We start from the raw sequence: 19,775 nt of genomic DNA, 5'->3' as shown, positions 1-19,775 counted from the left end.
TGCAAGAAATATACCCTGCCTATTTTCTTTTCCAAGATAATTATTTCAAAGTCATTGCTTAGTTTTGAGATTTAAACTATACTTTTAAAAAAATCCACAGCAAGACAACAGCTTTGAAAGCTAATATTTCAAGAAACAGAAAAGGATGAATTAGTACACATCAAGAAGCTAAACTGGAATAATTGATCAATATCCTGTAAAGGAAGTACACAGCATGAAGAAGAGCCTATGGCAGACTTGAGAGACTGACATGCCTTTAACCAGCAGGATTAAATACTTTCAGCTATCAATCAGAATGAGGGCTCAAGAATAGGATGGGCTCAATTACCAAAAAAAAAAAAAAAAATAGAGCAAGATAACCTGGCTACTTTTTTTTTTTTTTGGCCACATTGTGTGGCTTGTGGGATCTTAGTTCCTGGACCAGGGATTGAACCTGGGCTCTCAGCAGTGAGAACACAGAGTCCGAACCACTGGACCGCCAGGGAATTCCCCTGGCTACTTTTTTTGTCAGTGAATTTTACTGCTTATATTTTGACCTTTACCAGAAATCACCTAAATTAGGTTCTCATTCTAACCTCATCACTCAGATAATTTTGCATATATTATCTAATGTAGGAAGGAAGGGTAGCTCTTAAATTTCTTAAACAGTAAAATTAAGGGTTGGATTGTGTTAAGGTGCTTTTTAATTTTGAAATTCATTAATTTTTACTGATTTTTTTCCCCTTAATATTCTTTCATGTTTCTGTTAATTAACTTTGTGTCTTTCTAAAATTTGAGAGAACTTCAAATTTAAGATCAAGATTCACTCATTTAAATGGGAGCAAAAAGCAGTAACTATTATTTTCTCAATCATAATCTTTGCTTCTGTCATTTGGTGACAGTTTTATCTAATTATAGAAGAAAAAATAAATTTCCCTGTGAACCATAGGAGCCATGATGCTTTCTGTCTGTACCACATACTTCAAGAGGAGGTACACGGCAGTTATTCAGCAGAAATGAAAGCAGGCTGACTGAGTAAGAACAAACCAAAGGGAATCTCTTTGGGGCTGTGCATCAGCCCTGCCTACTGGATGGCCTGGCCAAAGGGGTTTCATGCCAACATCCCTGGCAACAACATGAAGCTACAGGCAAGAAATGACAAAGGCCAGAAATGGAGGCGATGGTGGTTTAAAATGCTCAGATAACCTTAAATGTGCCCCACATTTTAAAGGAAATTACGAACATTAAAAGTAATACAGGAAAAAAACCACTAGCCTCTTAAAGCAAATATTTCAAATCACAATACTTGTAATTCTCAATTTCAAGCAAAATGCAATAGTGTACCATACTCACAGATACCACTGGATAAATATGTACTAACTTTACGTATATTAAGAGGACTATTTATTACCTTTTCTAAAGAAGTTAGTCCTACAATCCTAGTTTTATACTAGAGAAAACTAAAGGCTTGAGAAGTAACTTGACTCAAGTCATACACTTGGGATTTGAACCAAAGTTTGTCTGCCTCCAAAGTCTACGCTCTTCACGTTACAGCACCTTGAAAACTGTAAGGGATTCTCCTATAACAAAGCATTTATCTTAACCTCTAAGTAACGCAGAGCCACTAAACAGATTAATTAACCATCAACTGTATTCTAGTGAAATATTAATCATAAACAAGATAAACACAATGAAGAACATACTTACTCATTCCTGAGCATTCTCTATCACCGTCCCATACGTTAGAAACTGCGTGTCCCGTTAGAAGGAGGTTAATTAAACTTTGGCTATTAATAAAAATTAAAAAGTAATTAAAATACGAATACACTAATTTTCAAAACAAATGATTCCTAAGGTAAGGCATAAAATAATGACTTTTTACATTCAATTATATTGTTTAGAAAACCAAGTTAGAGAGAAACCTTATAGTTCTCATTTTATGTACTTTGCTGAACAACCAACCACCTTGCTAAATGTGTCACTTGCTGTATCACCGCAATAGTATCTATTGTTCTACATGTGCATAATAAACTTAACAACTTTATCCAAGACATCGTATTTAAATGGATGAAAAACAATGATACTTAGACTAACACTTCACTAAATATTTATAATCGTCTTAAAAAATACATATGTAATTGTAAAATTTGTGTTTGATGGAAGATACGTGAATTTTAACCTCTGAGGCAGAAAGATCTAAAGAAAAGGACTTATGTTTTAGAGTGAGTTAACAATCGATCACTGTGTTATTAATTTTACTAGAAATAGCTATAAAGAGCTTGAGAGGGAGGGTATTCTCAGAGAAAAATAAATAAAAAATTTTTTTCACCCAAGCAAGAAAGCATTTACAAATAAGGGTATACTTATTTCTAAGTCGAAATGAGTAAATTTCATCTATTAGAAAATTTCATGAACAGAATATCAAGCAGAATTTGTTAAAATATCCCCAGTGTCATCTTAAAACAAAATATTTCCTATAATAAATCCAATGCACACATAAACCTAAAGTGGAAATTAACACTTCATACCTAAAGCAAACACTGCATAAAGCATAAGACTGCTCAAGTTCATAGACTTTATGCTGTTAGCACTGACAGACAAAATTATTTGACCCAGTAGTGTTTTATCTTAGGTCAAGTCCCTAAAAACAAAAGTCCCTATGAGGAAATAATAGATTTTAGTTAATTACCTGCCATGTCCATACACAGGATCTATCAAAGGTTCACTTGAATCTTCAATTTCATTTTTTATGTTTTCAATGCCCTAAAGAAACCAAGAATTCATTGGCTTATTTTAAAAACTAAAAATGAAAATTATGGCAGTTTAAAAACTGATCAATTTATACTATAAATTAATAAAACACAATTACTTAATTAACTTTTCTCCCAAAGAATTACCCAGATCTGAAATGGGGGGTGCATTTGAGATGATAATGGTGAGTAGTAGTCAGTCAAGAATCTTTTATTTTCTTCCATGGGCTCTACATAAGAACACAGGTAACAGATCCAATGTTGGTATGTGGGTTAAAGGGGTAGAGAGAGAAAAAGAATGTTTAAGCTTCAAGAGGAGGGAGAAGAAAATTATTGTATCCGAAAGTTAATACTCACTTAACTTCAGGTGAAACTGTATTCAAACCTAATATTCCTGCTAAGGCGTCTGATGTATTTTCTTAGATCACTAAAAAAACTTATTGGTACTAAATACATACACACATGAATGCTGATAAAGATATGAATTTAAATACACAAAAGGTATATCTGGTACATAAGAAAACGGAAGGTTTGCTTCTGATTGTGTGTTCTTACATATTGGTAATTCAAACGTGCACTGACAAAATAAAATGTAGACTGGGGGCAGGAAGATTCCTATTTTCCTGAAAGCCAATTTTCAGATATTTTTAATCCCCCAAAAGAGCATCCAAATCCCTGAAGTCTAGATACTGGATAAGTACAAGAAGAACTAGGCATTTTAACTCCATCAATTCCAAAATGACAAAGATAAACTGCCATTCATTGTGCTATTCGCCTAACTTTAACCATTGGTTCTATCTGATAACAGGCCATTTCTAAGAATTAAAGAGATGATAATCAATAATCAAAATAGTAATGATTGTGTAAATATTATAGAAGGATACAAACAAGTGTGAGATCTTGCACTGGCCTTCTTTGTAAACAACTATACAAAACAGACTATGATACAGCCATGATGAATAATATGAACAAATGACATAATCACTGGGGAGAGAGGGCTCATCATTTTAAAGACCAGCTCAAGGAAGAACAACTAGACATGATGGTTTTATTGGCTGTAAAGGACAAGAGACAGAGGAGGTATCAAAATTTTTGAGCATAAAAAACTGGGAGAATACTGAACGGTCACGACGAACTCACAAGAAACCAGTCATCTTAGATACCTCCATCACTGCCATTCCCCACTGCTAACGAACTACCAAGTACTCTAAGTTCTTTCTCTTAAATATTCTCCTAAATGTGTTAAAAATGTCTACGTTTAAAACATGCTTCTAAACATGCTCCTTTTCTTTTCCATGGTCACTGCTCTGGCTTAGGTTCACCTATTTCAGTAACTACTTTTCCATTTTTTCCTGACTCTAGTCTTGTACCCCACACACCAACCCCCTCCAGTACAACTCTGATACCAATTTAAAGAATCTTTTATCAACCAAAAGATCTCGTTACCCCATTGTTCACAATTTTTGTTTTGTTCTAAGTTTGGCCACATGAAAGGAAATCTTAAGTATTTCTGCACAGTATACAAGGATCTTCATATTCTGAGTCTTTTCTACGTAAATGCCCAGTCTCATCTTCCACAATTGCCTTTCTGGTATATTATGCTACACTAATACTGAACTACTTAGAGTTTCCCAAATGTGTGTTATATCCCCAATTATAAAGGCATAATCGTATGCCTTTATACTTGCAGTTCCCACAGCTTGGAATATCCTCCCACAGCTATTCCATCCAAAAAACTTCTCCTCATCCATCAAATGATCCCTACAATATAAGGTCTGCCCTTGACTTCACCAAATGAACTTTGGCATTCCTTCTCCTATTTCCCACCATGCTTTGTGCATGCAACAAACAACTAAACACCAAAACACACTGCCATGATGGAAGTAACTATTAATGTGTCCACTTTTTTTTGTTTGTTTACAACACTGAAGAGGAATGATTTTAAAAAACTGTATCCCATATTATAAGTTTAGTTCCTAGCACAGCGTCAATGCCCAATAAACATTTGTCAAATGAATGAAGTCTGATTTCAGATACGGCAAATCTAGCAGGATAACTGAGACTTAACAGGCTGCTAGAGATGTGAGGTTGGCACTTGGGGAAAAGGGTAGGACTGGAAGTGTACATGTTGGAATTAACCACATAAAGGTAAGCTGAGAGAATAAAAGAGGTAAACAACAGGAAAAGATGGAAATGAAGCTATAAGCAAAAATGTAATTACGAGGCATTACACAAAGAGAACTAGTGATGTATCAGGTAAGTTAAGAAGGGAGTGGGGTTTAGAAAGAGCTTCCAGAAGGGGTTAAGGGGTCAAGTGCCAGACACTGCTAATATCAAAGAAAATAAAATTCCACAGAACTGACTGTTCTTCATAATTAGAACATTACTGATAATCTCTGCAGTCCAGAAGATCATGGGTGAAAGCTGGAAAGTGGTTAAGTAACAGATAAGTGAAGAAAGAGAAGTCAATTCTTCATTATCAGCATAAGAGATTTTAATTCTGAGATTTAGAAACAACATGAAGAATAAAATTTCTCTTCGCCTCAGGAAAAATACTAAATTCAAACTAATAAAAAACAGAAGAAGTATCTTCTTGAACAAACCTTTGTCAGTAACACAGAATACAGAAAAAGCAATACTCCAAATTTGCTTCCCCACACTGAATACTGGTCGAAGACAGCATCTTTTAATTCTGATAAACTTCTGAATGATCTTTTTCTGGGGAGGGGGAAAAGAATTAAGTATTAACACCATGATGAGACTGACTACATTCATAAATAGGAAAAATTTTTAATTGTCTTCTACATTAAAATGCATACATACAAACAGGAGATTTTTGTAAGTGTATCAAATTTTAAAATACAAATTTAGCCATTAAAGGCAAAAGCTACTGCTGACAACTGTCCCTATCTATAATAGATACCATTAAAGTAGAATGCCTACGTAGTAGGGACCTCTTCATCTCTCAGGTGAACTATCTGGCATCAACAACTTCTTCAATGATCATACAGTTATTTAAGGAATGAGGTGGCCCTCTTCTAGGATATGGTTAAGAACAAAGAAAACTTGACTTTCTAAAGCCTGAAGGTTATTTAACAAATATCTGAACACCAAAGATAAGGTGTACATTTGTGGCTTCTTTTAACATAATGTTATATTTCAAATCAAATGCCACCCGTAATTCTATCGATATAGCTATCCTTACCTTTTATTTAATAACAAAAAATTTAAATACTCTGATGAAAATATGGCACTTTTAATGAAAATTATAGAAAGCATATTTTGGCAAACAATAAATAATAATGCAAATATTTATCACGCTAGAAATCTTTATATTCACTCAGACAGAAACATTAAGCTAAAATGATTTTTTCATTATAATGATGAAAAAGCTTTTAATGTTATGAAAGGGTATATTTCCATAGTTAATTTGGGAATCAGAATATTTTAAGTGCACATTTACAAATTATTCTTTTTTTGAAATCTGAAAACGAATTAATCTTCAAGCATACAAATCTAACTACCTTTCCACAGTATGAACAGACTTAAAATGGCAATGTGTCCACAAGGTAAGTATTTTAAATGTTCCAATGTTACTTACTGAATTAATGCATGAAATCGCTCAAAGCCAAGCTCTTCGACAGCCAAGGCAGCTATACATAAAAGACACTTTTCAGCACTACACATGGCAAATAAATGACACAAGATACACACAGCAGGCTGTAAATACTTTCAAGCAGTTAGAAGTTTCCCTCTTTCCTTACTCCCTTAAAATTCTCAGTTTATTTTCAACTTTACTGTAACATAAATTTATATTTCAACATCTTAGTTACCATAATTATAACTAAAATGGATTTAATACTGAGACTGGAGAAGGGTGATTAATTAATAAACATTTCTTTTTTAATTCAGTTGTGCCGAAATCATTAAAATATGAGAAATTATTGACAATCACAGTGCTTCACACATAGTTGTAATGTGTCCTGCACTTTAAATAATCTTTCAATTCATAGTGCCAAGTAAAATCCTCATAGCTAACCTTCCTCCTACATAATATAAAATCTTTAGGCTTGATGCTTAATTATTAAACAGATATATATAAAAAGGCAGAGCACTTTGAAAGTACACAGGTTCAACGACAGCTTTAAGTTTGTTTCCGCGTTTATTTGTATAACTGTTGGGAAGTTTTCAGTAACGTATTTCGATTACGTTTATTAATACAGTACAATTATAAATGTTTAAGAAATCAAAGGTAAAGGTTACTGAACACTTTTCTAAGTGCCAGGCCCCTTTCTAAGTGCTCTACGGGCCTTAACCTCATTTAATCCTCAAACAACACTATTATCCCATTTTACAGAGGAGGATCCTGAAGCCCAGAGAAGAATCCTCCCAAGAGCACAAAGCAACAAACAGCAGAGCTGAGACCCGAACCCAGATAGTCGCGGCTCCCCAACGATGAAGTCTTTAAAGATATCCTACACGGATCAAAATGCCTACTCTCGTTTATCACAATGAACAATTTCATATATAATTTATAAAGTAAATCTTAGTACTTTCAAATATTAATTCTCACTAGAGAACTGAATTGATTCGTTATGAAATCAAAATTAAAATTTTGATTTACAATGTAAAATGTCACATTATTCTACCTTTCCAAAGTCCAGTTTTAATTTTCAAACATTTCAAATTACTGTTTTAAATCTTTAAAAGTCCAAAAGGATTAATTTAAATAATCTTTTGATTTGTGTGTGGGAAACAAACTGAAATTGAACCTGAATATTCACTACTGCAAACAAGTGTGCATTACCAAAAGCCAAAACTACACACCACACAAGCCAATGAAATTAACATTTGTACAGAATGTAATACTGACAAGGAGGAAAACAGTTCATGTTTAAAATTTCAGGATAAAATAAAAATTCTACCTAATCTTTTCCAAACTGTAATTGTTCTGCAGTGCCTGATTATCTAAATCATTTTACTGGGTATATACTATTAAAGTTGACATCAAGATAGTAATTTAGAGAAAAGAGGCAAGCAAAATAAAAAGCTTAGCAGGCAGAATGGTGGAAAGATATAACGTGAAGAAAAGAACATAGCTGGGAATAAAGGAAGGAACAGGTAAAACAGATTGTTATATGGAATAAAAATTTTAATATAAGTTCATTTCATTGTCAACATCTAAGGTGAATCTTCAAATTTTCAGTTACCAAAACTTTTCAAATTTATACCACATTAAAAACGAATATAAAATATAGTTTCATTTCATGTCCATTTTTAAAATGAGACAAAGTAAATTGGAAAATTACTAAACTATGTTTTTTGGAGGGGAATTCAATATATATGCCCACCTAAATTAATTACTGAAGTGCCAAAGTTAATGAATCATGAGGCCATTTAACCTAAAGCGATTTAACCTATCAACATAGAAATGTACAGCACATCCCAGGGAGCACACAGTATACTAAGATACTAATGAAAAATGTTACAAGAAAAGATCTTACATGTTAATACGTAGACCAGTTTTAAGCGCATATTCTTTAAAACAACTTCTAACTAGTTCAACTATTCCTATTAAAATTTTAGTATCTTAAACAACACTATTAACCATGCTTACATGCAACCCAGTAAAACCTGTGAAGTGTTTTAAAACCAGTGCCAATGACACATTTTTTGACTATCAACCTTGTGAATACTTTCCACTTGTTTTCTTCAACTGTCATTATCAACTCTAAAAATATATTAAATTCTCTTTGAAAGGCCTGAAAAAGAAATGCCATTCAACTGTTTACATTTTAAAAATTATTCCTTGCAAATGCACTATTAGTAGAATCTGCCACTGTAACTGCAAAGGTGAGACAGAGAAGGCGCTGACATCACAGAGATGGTTCAGCTCAAGGAGGCAATATGCCTCACAGACAATCCCACCGGGAAAGCCAGGCGTGCATCTCAAGCAACTGAAATCTACTTTCTAGAAACTGGGTGTCTAGTTTCTCTAAAAACAAGTTCCGCAGAGATGATAGTTAATGGATTGCACCACAGGTAGATTAAGTCACTTATTCAATATAAGCACCTGGAACTACCAATTATCAAAAGCAACCTACTGGCAAGTTAATTCCTGCAAAGAAAACCAGAAAAGCAACTCTTTTCATCTAGTTTCTGTACCATCAGAAGTCTCCATTTTACTAGCTCATTCTGGCAGTTTTTAGGTCAACTATGTAAGAATTTTCAAATACTAAAGACCATAGAATTCTTGTGAATGAGAACAGCTGTTATTTAATTTATCTTAGAGAGAAATCTTCAAAGTATGAAAAACTTAAATGAATGCAAAATTAATACTCATAATTAAAACTATCTTAAAATAATTCATCCATAGTAACCATGTCCACAAAGTTCAGGAGGAAAAGAAACATGTAGTGAAGAAAAATGTCCCCTTCTTTACTTTAGGAAACAACTAAAGATATTTAAGACATTTTCTAATGTTAAAAAAAAAAACAACTCCTTTTTCCCCAATACCACAGAAAACATTAAGGTATTTGAAATGAAAGAATATAGAAACATGTTATTTAAGCTTTCTAAATGAGAGTTCCAAAGCTCAAAAGAGATTGTCATCAAGCAGAAATTAACTAGAACTTTTACCTAAGTTTATTTTTAGAGATGCATTTCCTGTTTTTTCCAAAAATGAAAGAAAAAATAAAAAATGTAATATCCTCTAGTTAATTACAATAATCAAAAGGGAAATGAAAAATACTAACAAAGCTCATGAATTAAGCTTAGGCTGAAAAAGAGACCTTATAAAATGTTTAAAGCTTTTTTCCTTTAAAATTTTCAACAGTTTTATTTAAACACACATACAAGACATTACTTCAGGAAATCAAAGTGTATCTTACAAGAATGGTCCACTTGGCAGCTGGACTGCGCAGGACCCCCAGGGAGACCAGCAGCCTCCTCCGCCGTCTTTCCTCTTAGCCATGAAGCCAAGCAGTACGGTCCAGAGTCGCTACAACAAGCACTTTCTAAAATAGCACATAAGGTGTGACAGAGGAGTTCCTTCCGCTCTCCCTCTAAAAATAACCACAAGGTAAGTTATAATGGTCATCAGTAGGGAAGAAAATCCTGTCATAAATAACAATATTAAGAATGCATTAATTTAATGATGAAAATCAAGCATTTTTAGTGGGGGAAAAATCCGTAAACCACTGATCTTAAACTACAGTTCAGAAAAGCAATGTGCTTGAGGGTTAAAATGTCACCTCTGTTAAATATTTCCATTAATGAGAAAAAGAATCCTGGAAAATGCAGAATTAAACATCAGAAGAAAGAATATGCTACGTGGAATAACCTGATACTGATCGCCCCTTTCTTAGGCTGCAAACGGAGCCTTTCAGCCATGAGGATTCCTCTGTTGTAGAACCAGGCCAGCGTATGGGCCTGCTGAGACCTCTGATTTTCCCCATTTCTGAATTAGTCTAACGTCTTTAATCTCCCAGTCCCACAGGGGTAAGGATAATAAGATAACACACCGTCAGCACATACAATACCACCATCCCTTACATTAGCAGAGGCCACAGCGATTATGCTGCATGATACAGAAACCACCGATACTGGATTGCAGTGATTTGAGCATTAGACGTTTATAGAAAATAGCACAAATGCGCAATTTCTTCCTGAACCTTAGCCACCCTCCCCCTTTCAATCAGTATTAATCTCCAGAAGTAGTACCATTTTCTGAAACTTTCAAACAAAGGGGATAAGATGTATACACATCTTATGTAAAATTTTATGCCGGAACAAGCTTTCTTTCTCTCCTAATTAAAAGTTCTTTAAAGGCAGGAACTGTGCCATTCACCCTCTAGCCACCACAGTGTTTACGACATTTACGACAATCCTACATAAATTTTTTTATCCATATGAATATATTTCTGTGCAAGGAATATTATAAATTTTATTAATAAAATGCCCATGTTAATAATAGTATTTTTTGAATAGTTTCTTCTCTCCTCAAATTTATTTTGCATTTCGGCTACTAATTAATTAAAAATACATGACAGTGACACTTTTAACTCAAGTTCACAACCACTAGTAGAGTCTACATGCATGGTTTGGAATGGAAGCTGTTTTGCCCTGATATACAAAACCACAATTATATCCTACCTTCTTTCAGCAGTTACTGTGAGTTCACATAAAACTGTGCAAGTGAAGGAAGTATCTTTGTAAACTGTCAAGCAGGATGCAAATGTTTGTTATTATCAGGTAGCACATACAGTTCTCTGACTTAATCATATTGCAGAAGCCATGAAAGCTTCATTTGCGATTTAATTCAGAATTACTTGAGGTATTATCTGAATTGTGTAAGGCGTTATACTAAAAGATGCAGGAATACAAAGGTAATTCTGACTTTTTGCTCAAAGCTAAATAAGACAAAACAAACATAAATGACTATCCTTATAGTATGCTATCATTTAACAGTTCAGGGAAATGCCCCAAAGGATTTTTCCCTTAGTGTAATATCCTGTCTTATACCTCTTGGGAAAGACAAATTTGGAAATATACATTTTAAAATTTGGAGTCATCCATGAAACTTTCTGAAACATTTAAAAAGTAAATCTCAGGAAAAAGTAACCCATTGATAGTTTACTTTTTAAGACAGATAATTTCAACTAAATTACTGCCAATGAATACTGCAGGGATCATCTATAAAATAGAAGATGGAGTAGAAGTTGATAAAAGACAGCTATCATACCTTGGCAATCCCTCCAAGAAGACTTCTCAGAAGAAAACAGGAGCTTCTTCAAAAGAAATGCCTTTATACAATTAAAGCAATAATTATTAGAATGCATTATAAACATACCTTATATCATTCTTTTCTTTTAAAATGGAAAAAAAAAACTAATTTGTACCTCCTTTCTGATCTTTTGAATAGTGCTATAAAAATTTCAAATGGCTTCCCTTCATGTTCAACAGTAACTGAGCATAATTACTTACTCAGAATATACCACTATAAGCTTGATTCTAGATCCATACAATTCTTCCTCCTTTATAATACATATTTTCTGTCACAGAGAAAAACTGACTCAAAATAATAACCACACAACTAGAAAATTAAAGAAATTTACTGCTCCATTCACAGAGTGAAGGCCCTTTAGACCAGGAAAAATCTATATTTCTCTTTGATTCCTTAGGGGAAAAGAAATCTAAATACAAAAGTGGTTCTGCTCTACTAGCTCTGATTTATGACACAAGATGACCACGGTGTGGGTCATCACTTTATTATAAGGAGCTCCTAACTTGCTGGTTTAACTCATAAAGCTTTAAGATTCCAAAGAAAAAACAAACTCATTTCTAACATTTCCTTAAGTGAGCCAACTATGTTACATTGGTGATTTGATAGGTAACAGTTCAGTGTGTAACAGTGTTTCCTTCTCAAAGTGTAGCTCAAGGGCTATTTGCATCCTAGTCACCTGACTTGTTTATTTAAAAGGCAGATTCTGACACTCCACCTATTTTATCTCTAGGGGGCAGATTCAAGAAAAAAGAGGTTACTATGGTGATTCTTACTCACAGGTGTTTGAAAACAGTAGTATTCAGATAAGAGGACTGCTTATAGTCAGACAGACCTAGATTTGAATCCTGATTTCATTACTTTACTAATTTAAAATAATAATAGCACAAACATTAAAAGGTTGTAGTGAGGATTATATGAGATAAACTATTAATACACTTAGCACAGTACCTGGTACCTAATAAGCAATCAATTCAAAGTATTTTAACAAAAAAAATAAGTAACATTCTATAATATTCACAATGAAATAAAATCTACAAATACTACCACCAAGTGCTTCTGATTCCCCCCCACCCCCAATAACAAAAACCATAAAATATAACTACACCTCAAAACTTTGGAATGGTGAGGTGGGACAAGCATTATTTCACCACTAATAGAACCACCATTAGCATTTTGATATACTTCCTTCCAGTCTTCCTTTCATACCTGTTTTAAATTTTAAGTGAGAAGCATAATGGGTACGTGATTGTTTTCCACTTTTCTGTTTTCCCACACAATTCATAACTTTAACTCTTAATCTCTAAATGTCTATTCAAGCTATTAAAATTTATTTAAACGTTAGTCCATGTTTAAACTACATTACTGTGCATTAGGTTGTTTGCAATTTTTTATACTATAAAATATATAATATATATATAAATATATGTTTTATATATATATATAAATACATATAAAATATATCTGGACTTGCTCTAAAAAAAGCTTCTTCTTGAATACAACCTTTTCCATATTAAGGATTATTTCTTTAGGAAAGATCCACAGAAGTACAATTATTCTCATCAAAGAATCTGCATTATCATGGTTCCAATTATAACGTAAAATTCCTTCCCTAGGTCAAAGTACCAATTTGTACTACATAGAGATATCTGAGTATGCCAGCATCACCCTACCCTTATATGCACTGGCAATTATTTTATATCTAAAGATCAGAAAGAGTAAGCAATAGAATCTAGTTAAAGTTTTAATTGTACTTTCTTGGATTCCTAGTGAGGTGGGACATCTCGATTCTTTGGTTGTCCAGCATCATACCACCTGTCATGATTGCATACACTTGCCCGTTTCACCTCTGAGGTTTTAGTGTTTTTCTAACCAGTTTGTAGGAGTTCTCTGTATAAGAAAGACACTGATTTATTGCTAATATTACCTCACATTTTTTCTGAGCCTGGAACTCATCTTTTTATCTTAGTTGGTAATGCATTATTTTCAGCTTTCTGTGCTTAAGTATTATATCAAGAATAAACTTGGTATATGCTATGAGATGACCTAAATTCAGTTTTTCCCCTCAAATTATCAACCAGTCATATCAGTGCCACTTACTAAACATTTTATTCCACCACTGATTTATATTCCTTCTTATCATGGTATGTGATTAATTCTTGGTAAATTATTATATGTAATGTGGTCTACTACTGTATTATCTATCTGGTTCCATAATATGCCTATTCTTCTAGCAAAAGTGTTATGTTCTAGTTTATATAGTTTAAAAAAGTTTTAATATCTGGACTCGCACATTTCCCTTCATTACTCTTAGTCATTTAGTTTTGACTTTTATATTGAAATATTAATATAAACAAAATTCTTCTATGATTGAAAACATTTATATGACTATGAAGCTAAATTACTACCTCAAAGATACATCACGGTTTTGAACACTACAATTATCCCTTGTTACATAGCAACCCCACTTGTAAAAATAACTACCATTTTGGAAATATACTAAATTTTATAAACATGAAACTGCTGTGGTTTACTTTGATTTAACTATATTCAAAGACTTGCAATAAAGGCCCTAAGGGTTTTATTATGGTCCAAGAGGGTCTATGTTAATATAATCTAACATGCATATGAACAGGACAAGTAATCTTCAAATTCAGGTAAGATTCCTACTAGCAACCAAAATCTGTCTCAATTACTCGACATAACAGCCTCATAACTAATTTATAGTTAAATTTTATTCTTTATACTCTGTAATCCCCAGGCAAAGCTCAAACATTCAAGTTTTTCTTAAATTTTTTTTGTAAATCTACTAATGAAAAAAATGTATGAACTTTATTCTTCAAAGAAATAAAATAATTACCTACAAAGGGTATATTTTAGAATGAACCATAAAGGAAAAATTTTTTTCTCCTTCAGAAAATACATTTTAAATTTAATAATGTAAGTGTATGGAGTATAAGGTTTGAGAGACAAATTTACTTTGCAGCTAACAGTTCAGGAATGCATTCTTTATGCCCAATGAATAATAAATACCACATTAAATATGTATTTTCAAAATGTGCTGATTAAAACAAACAATAAATTCAAGCTTCTTTTATAATGGTTCTGAAGTTATTCTCCTGTTTAGACATTGTAAATATTACAGCAAACTGAAAATTCAATTCTCCGTTTTAATAATGTAATGGTTTATAGCAAATCAGCCTTTGAATTTCAAACAATGCAACACATAAAGATTCAAAATCAAAATCAAATGCATACACTGAGATTCACTCTACCTTTTGCTCAAAGAAAAAAATCTTTTTTTATTTTGGGGATTCTGTTTGAAATTGGTTGCTACTAATTTTATTTTAAAGGCCAAAGCTAGAGCCTAAAACAGTATATATTGTCAACTTATTTTAAAATTTGATAAAGTTTTAGGCCATGAAAATATTAACAATCTTCAACTTTTTAGAAAAATCGTTTTTAAAGATAGAACAAATGTAAATAGTACCACTGCTACGGTGTCACTATCTGTGGCATAAAATGTTATTACTCAATAGATTACTGTATAAGAAAGATGTCATGATCATTAACTCCAAATTTTCTGAAAGTCAGAGAACATCTACTATGTTTTCTTGAAAATAACGACAGCCAAATGGCTACTGCTGTGTAACCTACTCATGTTCTGAAATCATTTTTATTTTGGATATTTAAAGCAATTTACATGAACAAAAGTTAAGAGGTAACTGATCATGCCTCATGATTACAGAGTACAGGTATTAGAAAACAGAAAGTAAAGCATGAAACGTTTGAACACGTCCCTCTAAGGAGTTGGTAAAGTAGTCTATGTTACCTGAACGGGTGCAATAACAGCACAGGGGCCACCTTCAAACTGTTCTAATGCAGATCCCTCTGATTCACTAAACACAAACCCTAAAAATGAAAGCAAGTAGCAAAGATTAAAAATGTAATTCAAGTAGTAGCTAAAAGAATTTTTAATGTACTTTGCTTTGAGAAAGATCACTTATCACAACAGCAAAATATCCTCAAGTCAGTCAAGTGCAGTGGTTCTTAACTTTTTGGAGGATAAAGGAACCCTTTGAAAAAAGATATGGAACCTAGGTTCCCTGCCAAATGCACATAAACACACACACACACACACAATTTTGCGTCCAGGGACCCCTCTAAGTGGACCCGAGAGATAAAGTGTGGCCTTCAGTAAAAGGACACTAAATCTGATTTTGAAATAATTTACTGAAAGGAAGACTAGACAGTCTACCTACTGAATTTAAACAGATATTTTAGGACACTTTTCAGAGAGTATCTTTTTCAGTTTCAATCTTTGAGTCACATTCTCTAAGCTAACAATTAAAGAACATCATACACAGTGAATGTGGCCATATTGGTTCTATCTTAATTTAAACACTACCCAGCTAGCACTGACGGAGAGTATCTAGTACAAGTTCCCGCAGAGAGCACTGGCACACTGCAGAGAGCGTGGGGCCGGAAGTCAGGAGAAGTGAGTTACTATCTGTATAACCTTCAGGAAATCATTTCACCTCCCTAGGCCTCAGTGCACTTAGCTTTAAAATGATCACTTCCAATTCCAACATGCTAGGAATATGTGAAATTTCACTAATGGTCATAATTCTGTCATTTATTTAACAAACATTTAATGACCCTGAGATACTACACCAAGCATCTACGATATATAAATGACGTGAACGACAAAGTCCCTAGTCTGGAGAAGCCAACAGTCCAGGTGAAGACAGACATATGAACAAATAATTACTAAAATGAAGGGATAAATGAATGTTATAACAGAAATACGAAGTGTTGCGGATACAGAAAGTAGTGACTTGGTCTGAGTCAAGTCATACCAGCTAACTTTAAGGCTGACCTTGAACAGAAATTTATCAGAGAGGCAAGGGTGGGAGAATGACTCTCAGGTGAAGAAAATACCTTTATTAAAGGAAAGAGATTTCGTAAGAGCAGGACAAGTCTATGGATCAGAGGGAATGTTAAAGCAGCCGAAGGGCAGTATGGAGGCGGACGGGAGAGATGGGAAAGGGGAGGAGGGAGAGCTGACAGGATGTTAATACTGGGAAGAGCCACACCATGACAAGTACTAATTAAAGCAGTAATACAATCATACCGGTATTTTTTTCTTTTTTAAAGGACCAGAATGGGGAAGAGGCCGTTTCAACAGACCTATACAGTGCCAAACTAATAAAAGAAACTTAAGTGTGGAGGGAAGACACTATATCCAAACAGTATTTCTAAGGTAAAAATTAATATTTGATGAATATGTGCAAGTGGGGAAAGGCTTGGGACATAAGAAATTAGAACTGACTGAAGTTTCTAGCTTGAGACACTAGATAGCAGGACAGATAAGAAACAGTATGGAACTTCCCATTCCATCCCACCTCCTCTCTCTTTACCCTTCAATCTCTCTTTCAAACAGTATTTAAACGTATCTCACATATTTAAAAACAAAAAAAAAAATTCTCTTCAAGATTCTACCAAAAGGTCCTTGGTATTTACCCAAAGGAGTTGAAAACTTATGTCCACACACAAAAACCTGCACACATTGTTTACTGCACCTTTACTCCTAATTGCCAAAACTTGCAAGCAGCCAAGATGTCCTTCAGTAGGTGAATGGATAAATAGTACATATTATTCAGCATTTAAAAAACATTAGCTTGCGAGTTGTGAAAAGATATGGAGGAACCTTAATTACATATTACTAAGTGAAAGAAACCAATCTGAAAAGGCTACATACCATATGATTCCAACCATATGACAGTCTGAAAAAGGCAAAACTATGCAGACAGTAAAAAGATCGGTGGCCGCCAAGAGGAGGGGAGTGGGCGAAGGGTTGAACAGACAAGGCACAGAGGATTTTTAGGGCAGTGAAAATACTCCTTGTAATGATGGATACATTCCATTACACATTTGTCTTGACCCATAGGATGTGCCACACCAAGAATGAAAACTGTGGACTTTGGGTGATAATGATGAGTCCACGCAGGTTCAAAACTGTAACCAACGTACCACTCTGGTGGGGGACACTGACAGTGGGGTGGGGGGCTGTGCACGTTGAGGGAGCAGGAGGTATGTGGGAAATCTCTGTATCTTGCCCACAGTTTTGCTGTGAACCTAAGATTGTTCTAAAAAGTAAAGTCTTAATTTAAAAAATCATTTGACCATAAAAACAACAACAACAACCTTCCACCCAAAACTCCAAACACCACTCTCTCAAAGCCCACCTAATTGTCTACATGCACTGTCTCAATTTCCTTACCTCCTAATTTACCCAACCCACAATAACTTGGTTTTCAACCTGTGACTGCACCAAACTCATTCTCACCAAATTCATCAATGACCAGACAGGCTATTTCTCAAGTCTTTCTTATTTCAGATGAATCTCCCAGAGAATCATCTGAAATGCTGACCACTGGCTTCTGAAAATCTTTTGGCCCTTGGCTCTAGTAGTCCATCTTGTTCCAAATTTTCCTTTTCTGTTTCTTCTCAGTATCAGTGGTGATCAACTCCTTCTAAATGCTAATGTTCCTCAGATCTTGGCTTTAGAATCTTTTTTCTTTGCATTCTACATGTTCTCCCTGTGTAACTCATCTACTCCCAAGGTTTCCATTATGGGTGATAATCAGGTAAATCCCAAATACAGCTCAGATGAGAACTCCAGGCACAGACAAAATCCAAATTCCTCAACATGGTCTTGCATGGTCCGGCTTCTGCCTATATCTCCTCCCTCATCCTTTGCCACTCTCCTTCTTTAGTCTCTAGGCATGCTGAACTTCTTTCAGGCCCTCAAACATCCATTTTCTGTCTGGTTTCTTACACTTTGAACACGTTGTTCCCTCCGCATGAAACACTTGCTAACACTTTCTCTGAAACAATCCGATTTATCTTTAAGGCTTCACCTTAAGGTAAGGTCCTCTTGGTTCAAGGTCCCAAAACATATCTCTACCCCATTTCTAGTCCACCTTCAGGTTCAAACCACCATCATCTTTCACTTAGAACACTGTTAAAAGAGTTTCCAACCAGGTCCCCCCATTCTGCCCACATTCCCACTCCCACCACACCCCTTATTTATTCACCATAGTTACCAGAGAAATATTTTAGAAATGGACATCAGGGTTTGTCACAGCCTGCAATGGCTTCTCATTGCAATTACAATAAAACTCAAACTCCTTTTCATGGCCTAAGAGACACTGTATGATCTATCAACCCCACCTTCCCTCAGTTCACTCTTACCTCCATCATCTACAGTGATCTTAGGCCCTCAGAACATCCCAAGGTCTTTACCTGGGGCCTTGATGCTTGCTGTTCCCTCTGCATGAAATGCTCTTTTTCCTTCTCTTGTCATATAGCTGAATCCTTCTCATCCTTAAAGACCCAGTTTAGGTATTAACTCCTCAGAGAGATATTCCCTGATAGGCCTATCTAAGTAGATCTTTCCTTCCATCCCTCAGCACAACCCGTACTTATCATCATCTGTAATTATATGATTGTTCACTTGTTTGTCTTGCCTAACAGGTATCTTGCCTGCTCTATTAACTACTGTTTTCCTAGTATGTTATATAGTTAATACTCAATAAATGCTTGCTGAAGTTTTGGGAGTGAAGATAATGGGGGTGTTTGCTTCTAAATTCAGTCTCTAATATGTGAAACAACAATTTGGTTGGGGAAACATGGGTCTGGAGCCCAGGGCAGGGTTTAGGATTAGAGATAGCAAGTTGAATCACCCTAAACATGGCAGTTAAAGTGAATGAGAACATGTAGAACAAAGATAATGAAACCGGTTAACATTAAAAAAAAAAAAAAAAAAGGGGCTTCCCTGGTGGCGCAGTGGTTGAGAATCTGCCTGCTAATGCAGGGGACACGGGTTTGCGCCCTGGTCTGGGAAGATCCCACATGCCGCGGAGCAACTAGACCCGTGAGCCACAACTACTGAACCTGCGCGTCTGGAGCCTGTGCTCCGCAACAAGAGAGGCCACGATAGTGAGAGGCCCGCGCACTGCGATGAAGAGTGGCCCCCGCTTGCCGCAACTAGAGAAAGCCCTAGCACAGAAACGAAGACCCAACATAGCAATCAAGCAATCAAGCAATCAATAAATTAAAAAAAACTTTAAAAAAAAAAAAAAAAAAAAAGTAGCAGACGCTGAGTCAGCAAAGGAGATTGACAAAGACTTGAAAGGTAAGAGAAAAAACACACTGAGGTCCTAGAAAGGAAAAATCAGCAGTCACCTGTTACAAATGTT

General features: G+C 34.7%; 1 protein-coding gene across 3 annotated transcripts in view; it reads right to left on the bottom strand.

The window, feature by feature from the left end:
- The window catches only part of MINDY3 (MINDY lysine 48 deubiquitinase 3), a 99,105-nt gene that overhangs the window by 71,599 nt on the left and 7,731 nt on the right, over nt 1–19,775 (bottom strand). For 2 of the 3 annotated variants that reach the window (XR_009501058.1, XM_059915279.1), the window contains exons 2-8: nt 15,344–15,423; nt 11,473–11,533; nt 9,620–9,793; nt 6,331–6,382; nt 5,333–5,447; nt 2,669–2,742; nt 1,687–1,766 (exon numbers count right to left, since the gene is read on the bottom strand). Coding sequence is in view for 2 of the 3 variants with exons in the window: in XM_059915279.1 (XP_059771262.1) it covers nt 1,687–1,766; nt 2,669–2,742; nt 5,333–5,447; nt 6,331–6,382; nt 9,620–9,793; nt 11,473–11,533; nt 15,344–15,423 (636 nt within the window). In the remaining variant the exon portion in view is untranslated. Of the gene's footprint in view, nt 1–1,686; nt 1,767–2,668; nt 2,743–5,332; nt 5,448–6,330; nt 6,383–9,619; nt 9,794–11,472; nt 11,534–15,343; nt 15,424–19,775 lie in introns of those variants that run through there. The other variant, XM_059915280.1, reaches the window with a different exon arrangement.

Source organism: Balaenoptera ricei, chromosome 2 (assembly GCF_028023285.1).
Source record: "Balaenoptera ricei isolate mBalRic1 chromosome 2, mBalRic1.hap2, whole genome shotgun sequence".
NCBI lineage: Eukaryota > Metazoa > Chordata > Mammalia > Artiodactyla > Balaenopteridae > Balaenoptera > Balaenoptera ricei.
This window is presented reverse-complemented; position numbering and strand designations above follow the sequence as displayed.